General features: G+C 36.5%; 1 protein-coding gene across 8 annotated transcripts in view; it reads left to right on the top strand.

The window, feature by feature from the left end:
• Nucleotides 1-12,053, top strand: part of DLG2 (discs large MAGUK scaffold protein 2) — a 1,049,275-nt gene that overhangs the window by 707,250 nt on the left and 329,972 nt on the right. For all 8 annotated transcript variants that reach the window (XM_072850809.1, XM_072850805.1, XM_072850803.1 and 5 more), the window contains one exon: nucleotides 9,651-9,820. In XM_072850809.1, coding sequence (XP_072706910.1) covers nucleotides 9,651-9,820 — 170 coding nt within the window. The remainder of the gene's footprint in view (nucleotides 1-9,650; nucleotides 9,821-12,053) is intronic.

Raw genomic sequence — 12,053 nt, 5'->3', positions numbered from 1 at the left:
GTTCAGCTATATGCATTTGGCTTGAAGAGCTTGTCTAGCAGGGCCTTTTTTCTTATGATGAAAAATCAGTTACGAGATGTAAGAGATTATGTCCTGTTTCCTAACTACAGGAGAGAAACAGAATGACCAAGGAGCAATGTCTGCTATCTCTTCTAATGAAAGGATTTGGGGATATCAAATGAAACTAATAAGCAGCAGGTTGAAATATCCATAAGGAGATATTTATTTAACTGGTAGCAAAGCCATAGAATTCATTGACAGAGAACACTGTGGGTGTTAAAAGTTTACATGGGTTTTGAAAGCAGTTAAACAAATTTGTGGAAGAAGAATCTGTCCAGGGTTAGTAAATGGAAAAAAAAAAAGTATCTCTGACTCAGGGAAGTCCAGAGTTGTCAGCAGCTGAAAAAGTATTCTGGGTAAATATTGTGTTAACATTTCTCCTTTACCATCTGGTAAAGGCCACTCTTGGAAAGAAACAGTGGCTAGATGGACCCCTGGTCTGGATTATGGCTTCATGCAGCTTTTATCTTTTCTGCTCCACTCATTTAGCTTCGACCTTCCCTACAGTGTGATCATCCAGGCAATAAGGGCGGCAGCATTTCCTTTAGGCAAAGAGCTTCATTTCTGGGTTAGCTGTCTGGCCCTCCCTAGGGACACGGTCAGTGAGGTTCAGCTGGGTGGCTCTCATGCAAGCCTGGTTGATGGCCATCTTGCCTTGCTGCCTAGTTGTGAGTCTCTGCAGCAATCCTGCTGCCAGGGGACAAGGTCTCTGATTTTAATCTATGGGAGAGGCTTTTGCATGGTTGTGACTGTTCTTTTCTCTTTTCTATTTTTATTCCTGTTGGTAGCCATTAATGGGCCCCCTCTTGAAATCAATCACTGCATGGCGGGTTGTGCAGGGACTCAAGCTAGTGCTAAATGAGCTCAACATTGCAGAGGTGCATTAATATGGTCTTTTACCTGTGGTAATTGGCTGTAGACATATGGAAAACATCGATCCAGGTGGATTTCCATGCTAGATCTACTCTGTCAGTGTCTGAGCTGGCTTGGATATCTCTGCATGGGATTTCACTGTGCCAGTTTGATGCAATATGAGCTGTCTTTGAGGTCAGACTCTCTCAGATTCTAGATATTAGCTTGGTGGGTATTTTCAACCAAGAGGTGCATGTAAACACTCCCAAACAGACACCCTGTGATAAAGGCGCACTGCCTAAAAGGATAAAAGGATCTGTTCAGTGTGGCAGAAAGTGTTAACTGAAGGAGAGCCCCAGCCTTGCCCCAGGAAGTTCTCAGAACTAAGCTAGAATGCAAAAATGATCCAAAGTATTTTAAACAACAGATAAAATGCTTTTTAGCCAAGTTTGTGCCTGGAGTAAAGTCTTACAGCTGAGTTTAAGACCTTTTAAAAAAACCAAAAAAACAAATGCTGATGTGTCCTCTATTGAAAATGTGAATAGGAACATATTCAAGCTTCTAAATATATTTTCTTCTAACAGTTTAAAGGCTGCAGGGACTTTTCCATTCCTAAGTATATAGTGCAGTATGCTGTCTGTTTCTGACTTGCAACTTCAAAAATAGAAATTAGAGTTGTAAATGAAACGTAGGGAGAGGGGTAAAGAGATGCTGTGTATGATGAGGAGCGGCTCTGCTAATATTTTTACTGATATTGTTATCAGTTGCATTTCAAATTCAATTACTGTTATGCAGACCCTTTAATACAAAGACATTTCATTAAAATGGCTGTTATTTAAAAAAAAAATCCATGAGTAACTAAAACAGTAGCAAAGGACAATAAATGTAAGTGTTTTATGACAGTTTGGTAGCTGTGCTGATTGTGTCCTGGGTCTCAGCAAGGTCATGTCATTAGCAGGATATGGAAACACACAGTCATTTCAGGCAATAACACATTCTGAAATTCAGAAGGATTTTCTGAAATCTGAATTATTCCCTGACAGTTTGGGCTCCAGTCTCTGTTCTGGAAGTAAAATAAAGCTCAAAGTCCTCTGGTAGCACACCTGCAAGTCACTCTGGTGTGACCTTAAGGTCTCCTGGATGTGATCTGAAATTTTTGACTGCATTACAGTAGGCATTTCTACCTCCTAGACCAACTCTGGACTCCTGGTATACAAACGAGGAATTTCCTTTGTCCTTTTTGCTTTCTCATGCAACCTTCTGGAGGACAAGGACTAGCATTCATGCTAGTGGGTCCTGGATGTGGGAATCAGAAAAGTGACTGAGACACTGCACCGATCCGGAGGGAGTGAGTTGGATCCATGTGCGCAGGCTTTTTCTGCTGCTCCTCTGCTTCTTTTGCATTCTGCCATTTAGCAGAACACACTAGAGATCGACTCTCACTTGAAAAGATAGGTGGCTCTTTTCCATGCTAAAAACACTGCAAAAATTCAAAGGAGCAAACAGTGAACTGTGGGGGTAACTAACACAATTTCAGGTCACCCTCCAAAACCTCATGCCAGCAGCTGTGGGGTGAAGGCTGGTAGCATGCTGAAGGACAGACTGGATTTCCATTATGTTGTAGTAAAACCTACACATGACTTAAATCAAAAACATCTGTAGGATTTTTTATTTCAGTCTCTGGGCTGGTTGCTGGTATGAATTATGAGGCTGCAGAAGCATGGCACCAGGCTTAAACAAGCACACCCTACTTTTCGGCAAGACTTGTTAGCTCAGCCATGCTTCAGCCTTCAGGCTCCGGAAGGCCAACGCACCGAAACTGGTTTGCCAGTACAGGTGGAGAAAGCATCAGTCTGGGTGTATTTACTTACAGGAATGCTGTGCAAGAGTTTAGATCCTGTCATTGCACACACACAAACACTCACACAGCACAACCTTTGTGCATGGTGGAAGTGTTTGCCCTTCATCTCTCACTTCTGAAGACTGGTTACAAGGGTGAATGCAGCCAGGAAAAGGCAGGGAGCTGCTTTTGTTGGTTATCTATTATTTATGCTGAGTATGCCTAGAGGCTGCACGGAGGGTTAGTCCCTGTTTGAGATGAGCCAAGAAGGTGTAGAGTCTCCTCTGAAAAGTTTATTTAGACTGTAAACAGGAGATAAAGGAAGTGGGATGCAGGTGGGGTTTTAATCCTCTGTTTGAAGATTATGAAAAAAAAGAAGTTGTGACCTGCTCAAGGTTGCAACAAGAAGAGTTGGGGTGGCACCAGGCCAGCGTTTTGGGGAAAAATATTATATTTTCTTTCAATTTATTTCATTGTAATAGATTAATTCAATTTGCTAAAGAATTCAGAAGATTGAAGGATTATTTTTTTTCTCTCAGAAATGCAACATTCTGGTTTTAGTCCTTATTTACTTTCCTCAGAACCAAAGACAATTCTGCTCTAGCTAGAAGCACAGGTTAGATTCAATACTTCAAATAGTGCCTTCATGTTAAATACAGCTGGGTTACCATTTTATTGTACCAATATTTGCACATATATTTGAATCAAAATCACTCCTAGGATTTCAGATTTTTATTAAGTTCAGCTCAAATTCTGCTGTGTCATTCATAAATTATTCCCCCCCTCCAATCATAACTTTTATCAAGTATTATTTTCAGCCAGTAATCATTTTATGAGGTATTTGGAATTCCATTATAAAGCACATAAGTGTCAAATTTTGAGTTAGGATTGGCTGGTACCTTCATCAGACATTTTCATAAGCACTAGATCCTCTCTAGCTTCCAGAAATAGCCAGAAATTTTCTTCTACTGCTGTTTTATCCCTTTATATTTAAATTGGACATAGCAGTAGTTTTATACTACTTTACAATGACAGAAAGGGGCCTGAGGGTATATGTGAATTTGCTACAGAAATTGTATCATGTGTGTAAGGATCATTATACCTAAGGAAACAGTATGCCCTGTGGTACATACATATCATTGGCATTTAGTTTTAGCTCTATATTCTGTAATTGGAAAGACAGATCTGAATACTACTGTAGTAAATTTGAGATCCTTTAGTCTGAATTCTTAGTTGAAATTTAAAAAAAAAATAATTTCTTCCTCTTGGAAAGAAATTATATGGGCCAGTACCATCAATACATTTTTTATCCGTATATGCTGTAAATTTTACTTACTATGGGATAGGAAGGGTGTGTATAGAATTTAAAAAAAACCCTAGGGGAGAGAGAGTCAGTCTTCCCTAACTAATGGACTAGACTAATTCTCTTAGGGTCAGATAATGTATTTATATTATTACTTGCTGATTTCTTGAAGAAAGGATAATAATCAGTCCTTTCCGCTTGTCACCTATAATCTTGTGTTCCTGCTTAAAGTGCTGTGTTCTTGTAACTTCTGGAAAAAAGAAAACATCAACCCTTTTATAGGGAAACTTTGGCTAAAAAGGTTAGACAAAGCAGGAGCAAAGAAACGAAGTGAAAGTTTAGTGCTTCTCTCTCTTACTTATGTTGTCTACCTGATATCTCCATACTGATATATGGAAGTATATATCCACCTGATCTATTCCATAGTTTTGCACTGTTTCTCCCTTAATAACAGCATTTTTGCCTTGATTTCTAAGCTTCAACTAAAGAATAAATAAAGTCCACATCAATTTAAGCTTTTCTGAGAAGGCAGCTAAAAAAATTAGATTTGCTTAGAAATAATCTACTAATGTTGCCGATTCTGCAATAGAAAGCAAACTGTATTTGTGAGAAGCAGGGCTGTCCCATTAATAGATGGCCAATTAGTCTGGAGGTGTCTGGATGATAACTAAGACCCATGGATTACTGCAGCTTTTAGTGTCATGACATTGTCCCATGGAGCACAGATCATTCCCTTGTTGTTGAGTCCATAGTTGGTTCCAACTAGCTCCTTTATGGAGCTGCAAGTGGGCTAATGCATCTTGGCAGGGCCATTTGGTCTTCTGGGGCTCTTTGCTGCCGTACTAGGCTGGTTTGGGTTTCTCTTCAGGGCACCATATTGCACAGAACAAGTGAACAGAATGATCATTACCAGTTGTCGCCTACTATATTTCTAATAAGTGCCTAAGGATTGAACTTGTCTTATTTACTTATGACTTGACTGAAGCAGTTATCAGCTTTTCAAGGACATCTGCACAGTTTCTTGAAAACATTAAACAAGAAACTCAGATGAAGGTAGTCAGGTTTAGAACAAACTTGGAATAAGCCCTTGAAGAATAGTATTTTTCCTTAATTGATCCAATCCCCTTATTTGCTTTGAAGATAGCAACAACTATTGGTAAACATCTGTGTCCCTGACCTTCCCCCTTAACGGCAAAATCTCTCTCATATTTCTTGTATCAGCTGTAACTGTCTTGGCATGATTATAGCATGTGTTCTATATTTTACAATCCAGGGTCCTTCATATCTGAATTATTTCTACAAAAGTCTTGTAGAATATATCCATTTTGTTAAAGTATTTAGATGAGCCAGCAGCCATGGGAAGAGCTGCCTAACTCATTTTAACTCGGCCGTTACCTGCATGGGTGATTCTACGGACTTGAATAAATTTAAGTGTATGTATAATGCTAAGTCCCCATTTGAGTGTTGTGGCTAAAATAGAAATAGGATTCCTTATACCTCAAAAATTAATCAGAGGCTTATATGCTGTGCTGAACTGAGATACGAAGTCCCTCTTTTTCCAAGGAAACAATAGTGTGAACATTGCTTTTAGGCTTATGTTCTTTTAAAATATGGTTGGAATATATTTTCATTCTTTTTTTTTTTTTCAGCACAGCACATGCAGTTTCCAAAATACTTCTAATCACATGTTGCTTTTCATTGAAACATGAGTAAATTTAGTCAAGAACTCTGCAAACCTATATCATCAGCAGATGCTGAGATTATATTGTTAAACCTTAGCAATTAAAGTTCTATATCTTAAGAATAATTCTTAAGAGTTGTTTTTGTATAGAATTAGAGAAAATAGAATTTCCTCTAGTTTCTTAATTTTTGCATGTCATTAGCCATAGCTTAGGTTATTACTTCCTTTTCTGCTTTCTCTCTCATTAGAACTTTTTACAATGCATTAGAAATTTTTACAATGTTTTGCAATCTTAAAAAATAACTGTATGAATAGACCTTACTCAAAGAAGTATATGGCATTAAGGTTTACAGGTAGAATGGTAATAATTTAAAAGTACTGAGACTGTTAGATAAATGCTGTAATATTAAAAAAGCATATTTATGGTATCTTGTTGTGGAAACAGAGAAAGTCTTCTTGGAACAATTTGCCTCCTGCCTGGATTTTTTTGTTGTTGTTTTTTGTGTTGAATTACTGTAGGTATTGGTGAAACGATAGGGAACTCTTTTGTTGGATTCATGTATTACTATCTTGGATTATGAGGCAGATCTTTTCTTTGGCACAGGTCTGAAACTGTGTGTAAAACTAACTTCTACATATAGTGTATACCCAGCTACAGGCCTTAGGAAGATTTTGAGATAAATGAAAGGAATCCATGTATCAACTGGAATACACTTTTGTCATATAGTTGTCAGATGAATATCTCAATGAAGCCGGAAAAATACATTGGAGCGCTGTTTGCAAGGGCAAAATGATTATACCCCTAAGTGGTAAGACCATACACTTGATCATCTGAAAGAATTTTCTTAAACTGGATTTACTGACTTTTTTTGCTGTTATTATTTTAGGTTTATATTGTTGTGGCATTTATAGGTCACTAAAAGAGCAGAGTTCTTACAGACTAGGAACTATACTGTAAAAGTTTAAATAGAAGGAAAAAGTATCCCAAGCCCACTGTCACAGACTTCTGTCTTTAGATAATAACAACTATGCCAAGTATTGGCCCTGAAAAACCTTCTGTATAGATTTAAGGAGAAAAATATGACATCACGGTCTGTGTGTTGAGATGTTGCTTCAGCTTTCTTGTTTTATTCTCTTCTCTGAAATTCTCTTCTTTTAAAATGAATAATGATTTGTTTTTATCTCCAAGTGCTCTATGTTTCTAAATTTAAAAAAGATTCTGAAGTTTCTGCATTAATAATAATCATAGAATCATTTAGCCATTATGGTTAAGGGTCATCTTACCAGCTTATGTCATACACGCTGTTTTAGAGGTCTGAATATTCTCAAAGAATATTTGTAGACCTCTGAGATCATTGTGTTCTGTTGATCTAGTTCTGGGTCAGCATGCCCTCCAAAAAATGGTGTTAAAGCCCAAAGAACTCTATAGGCATACATATGTGAGCACAGTTTTATGCATGTGCATGTATGTTATTGAATAGTGTATTTCTTTTATTTATGAAAACTAAAAAAATCATCTCCCTGTTTGTGAGGGAGAAAAAAGCCTACAGGTTCAGAAGGGTATAGCTGGCTATCTAGCACTGGATGTGTTCATCGTAGCAGACTGGATAGGATAATTTTCCTGCTACTTCTGCACTGACAAAGTTTGTATTTGTATACAAACAAAATACTTTGTATGAAAGTATTTCTATCACTGGATGAGCTTTGTATTCTCTCACTCTTATATTCATCCTACACTAGCAGTATTAATCTGTGTATGTTTTCTTAAAGATAGTCTTACTGTTATAAAGTAGATAACTCTAAAAGGTCAAACTTTAGACACTAAGGTGAGATTTCTGTTGGAGTGTAAATGTCCTTTTCCAAAGGGTCTTGCTTTTTCAGTAGATGGAGGTGTGTGGCTTACTGATTTTGGCAAGTTAATGACATGGTTTTTATTGACTTTCTCCAAAACACATGCTTTTTCCCTTAACAGAAGGCATCACTAGAGCCTTTATGAGAGGTTTTAGGTAGGCAGGGTTATCTAGTAATATCAATATTTATCAATGCAGGGCACAGAGTATATGAAAACAAAATAAATGCAATCCTCCTTTTTAATGTTTTTTAATCTTTTCCCAACTTTTCATCTTCATAACCATCCAGTGGTTAGGGTCCTATAGTTTGTTCATTAAGCATGGTATAGCCAATTGTATTTCAGCTGTGACAATAAGCGTCATAAATTTGACAAGAATCAGATATATAGTGATATTAATAGAAAGACTAGCAGCTTAAGATGGAATTACTGTCTTTCTGAGTGGGAAGCACTAGCGGGATGCATTCATGATTTATTTACAAGAATAAAGTAATTTATATTAGAGCACTTATTAAATTGACAGCCAAACCACACAATTAAACATTTGGAAAATTAATACTTCTGGCATTGAAGGAAAGCAGCAAACTCAACCACTGAATGAAAACTGGAAACTTTGAAATACAGTACTTTTTATCAGAAGGGAAGTATCAATTCTGTGACCTTCCCAAGTTCATCAGTTGTCAGATAAAGGCTGCTATCAACATTTTCCCCTTTAAATGCTCTTCCAAAAGGCTGATAACACAGAAAGTCTTAGGTTTCAAATAGTTGTGGTCTTTTTGTTGTTTTGGGTTTTTTTTGTTTTTTAAACAAAAACAGCAGCACAAGAACATAACAAAAATCCATCCTAAATTCTCAGAGTTCAGATAAACTTTTGGTAAAGCTTCATTCTCCCTTCACATGCTAAGACTCCTGAGCAATACCCAGCTCAAGTGTTCTTTTGCTGTAAAGAGTAACATTCGATGGTTGGTCTTTATGTATAGAAACATAGCGGAAATTGGAATATTTTTAGCAACCCATATTTTGGGTTGCTGCTGATTGTCCTTTCAGACATGCAGAACAACACATTCATTTACATATGCCTTTTTCTTCTGCACCCAAAATACTTAGAGGCATCTCATAATAAATGTACTTCACATAAGAACAATAGAGTCTCAATTCATCTAGTTCTTTGGAATTTGCTCTTCTCACTTACCCTCATTTGCAAGGAAAGGATGGCCCAGTAGTTAAGTCATTAATCTGCTGCTTTGGAGATGGGTTTTAGTGCTCTCAAACTGTAGATTTCCTTTCCAGCTTGGACAAATCTGTCAGATAAGGAGAATACTACTCCATCTAACCAGGACATTTTGAGGGTGAGTGTGTTAGTTCATCCTCAGATAATGTAGTAAATGCCCAATGTAAGAACGTGAGGGAATTTTATTAATATTCCATGAAAAATAGATGCTATTACCACACAGTAGATCTTGGAATCTACAGTCAGTGGTGAAAACATAAACAATGAAATTTATTCAAATTATTTAGCATGAAATGTTCTCTCTTAAATTGTCTGCTTTTTGTAGGACAGCATTTTTGCTTTGACAACTTAGAATTCTTCAGCTCTTATGGAGAAATATGAGAGATTTAAGGAGGTATTTGAATGATTACTGGTCTCTCTGTATTAAATTAAATCAACTGATTTCCTTAAGAGCAGCTGTACTAGTAATACCATGCAGCATGAATGTTGTAACTCAATTATATTGTTTAGTGAAAAGTATTTTGATGAAGTCTGCAAAAGACAAGTTGTTTATTACTCATTTCTATCACTCTATGGATCCAACTCCAATTTATGAAGGAGGATGGTAGGTGTAGGTGATTAGGTAGACTTTAGTTAGAATCAGGTAGGTCTTTTGGAGGGACTAAGTGTTCTCAGTCTGTCTCACTGCTGATGAAGCATATTGCATTAAGTCTGTCAGCTGGCAGACTTCCCAATGAAGTGTTCTTCATTTTACAGCACTACTGACAAAACTCTGTTCGGTCCAAAATAACAGCTGAAGCATTTAGTATCTATGGTTCTTTGTTTTTCTTGTAGGGTCAACGATTGCATCTTGCGAGTGAATGAGGTCGACGTGTCAGAAGTCTCACACAGCAAAGCTGTGGAGGCCCTAAAAGAGGCTGGCTCCATAGTACGATTGTACGTTCGTCGAAGGAGACCTATTCTGGAGACCGTGGTAGAGATCAAGTTGTTCAAAGGACCTAAAGGTAAGATACAAAAATGAAAAGACATCCATTTTAAACTTGATGCTTAACCTCTCTTGTAGCTCAAATGGCATCTGACTTTGTTGATTTGTTAACTGGTTGACCTGTCAAATACTGAAATGCTGTTAATTTAGGCTGGTAGAACTTGAATTCATGGCTGCATGTCTCTTCCTGAAATATAAAGGAATCCAAGTTGTGGTTTGTTTCATTTGATGTTTACTGTAGAGATGGCTCATTACCGCCCCGAAGAAATGCAAGATGCAGGTATATTATGCTTTACATTGGCAGCACATATACCGGTGCTGTTGAATACAGTTTCCAAATTCTCCCTTTTTTCAGAAGGCTTTATGATCATCCAACTTACCCTTTCTACTTCCATGTTGATGGTTTCTTCTACAGTTATCTTTGGAACAAGAAGACAAGAATACTAACTTACCCAGATATGTAGAAGAATTTTGTATTAACCTTCAACAAAATTACATGGAAGTCTAGCATGAAACCTTCACTAGTCTAAATCAGCTTTATCACTTCCAGCAGAACCTTCTGGTTACAGAAAAAAAACCAAATTCCTTTCTAGAAACATTAGTACAAATTGTGAATATTATATTTTGACCTTTCCTTTTGCCAAAAGTTTTTATCTGCAGAAGTGTTATTTTTAACAAATTTCATGTTATTGTTTTTCCTGCCTGAAATTTCTCTCTGGCTACTGTATTTCTCTTCATAGCTAATTTCTGGGCAAGGAAAATGGATATTTTCACAGTACATGAGAACAGAATGAACAGCAGTAGATTTTCAGATCCATAATAATTATTTCATAAGCAAGTCTTTAATTAATGGTATATACATGAAATGAAGAAATTTACATGTCTTTTAATATACGCCATGCACATGAGATTATTCTACCTGTTTCATCTACGGTGAATAACCTGTAGCTTTTTCAGTGGTTTCCCTTACATCGCATCTCATGTGAATATTACACTATACTTCTACATAGTTTTTTATACCAATACTGCAGTATATTTGTTTCTAATACACTTGGAATTGTTGAGATTATCCATTCATAGTAAGCAAACTAGTGCAAAATATTGCATTATACCTCTTCTGTGCATATCATGGTTATTTGACACAGCAGTGTATTCCTCATCCTCTACTCTTGGCGAACAGTAAGATACATTTAAACACGCATCTGAGGGTAACACCCCAAAAGTCTGGATTCTTGTGGTCAATTACAATGCTAAATTGACTTTCTAATAGAAAAGCATCTCTAATGAGATTTTGTACGTGTATGAACTCAGAATAGTAGTGCAGGCAGCAGTGTTTTTAAAGCTTTGGAATTAAATTAAATGTGTGATATAATAGTCATTTTGAGTAACCTAAGGCTAAAGAAACTAAAATTAATGTATCCTTTCAGGTTGTGATGAAACAGTAAAAATTATTCGCCATGACCAAATTTTTGCTGCGTTGTAGAAATGGACAAGAGAGGCAATCATTATCTAATAACATTTTTGCATCGTGTTTGTTTTGATTGTATGCCGGAAACTATTTATTTTTACCTTTTTTTTTTTTTTCATAAAAGAGAGTAGATACTAGAAAGGTGCCTTTTATGACAAGCTAAAGAAGCTTTGCTCCTTAGTGCTATAAAAGCCAATTTTGTAGCTATATTCTTATATGAAGTTTACTATAGATATGTGGTACAAATAGTGCATTTTATTGTTAAGCTGAATATCTGTTTTAAATTTGCACTTCAATATTCTAGAAATAAGTTCACTGGAAACTTGGATGAAAAAAAGTTTATGGGCTAGTTCTTTCAAAAGCCAGTGTTTTTTTCTTTATAATTTAGGCAGTCAGGAAGCACACCCTTTTATGTTTTCTACATTCCACAGATTAAAAAAGCAGAATGAAGAAAATAGGTTATAGATTGGTTGGAAATCTTATCAATACTAATTATAATATCTGTACCAGCTTTCCTTTGAATTTTTCAAAATCTTCCATGAAAAACAAACTGCTGAGAGTCATCAAACTCATGGCAGAAGTTGAGAATAAAACATGTGAATCTTGGCTGTAGGTTTCAGTGCTAGTCACTCGTGTGATGCTTATCTACTCATATTTCAGGTGATTTATCTGTGAACTGCTCTTTCACACCATTACTATAAAGTGCAAGAACAACTTAGTATTTATATACACAGTGTTTCTTACTTCTCAGAGTAAAATTGGGATGTTCTGGTGTCCAGAGCAG

The sequence above is a fragment of the Ciconia boyciana genome, chromosome 1 (genome assembly GCF_034638445.1).
Source record: "Ciconia boyciana chromosome 1, ASM3463844v1, whole genome shotgun sequence".
Lineage (NCBI taxonomy): Eukaryota > Metazoa > Chordata > Aves > Ciconiiformes > Ciconiidae > Ciconia > Ciconia boyciana.
This window is presented reverse-complemented; position numbering and strand designations above follow the sequence as displayed.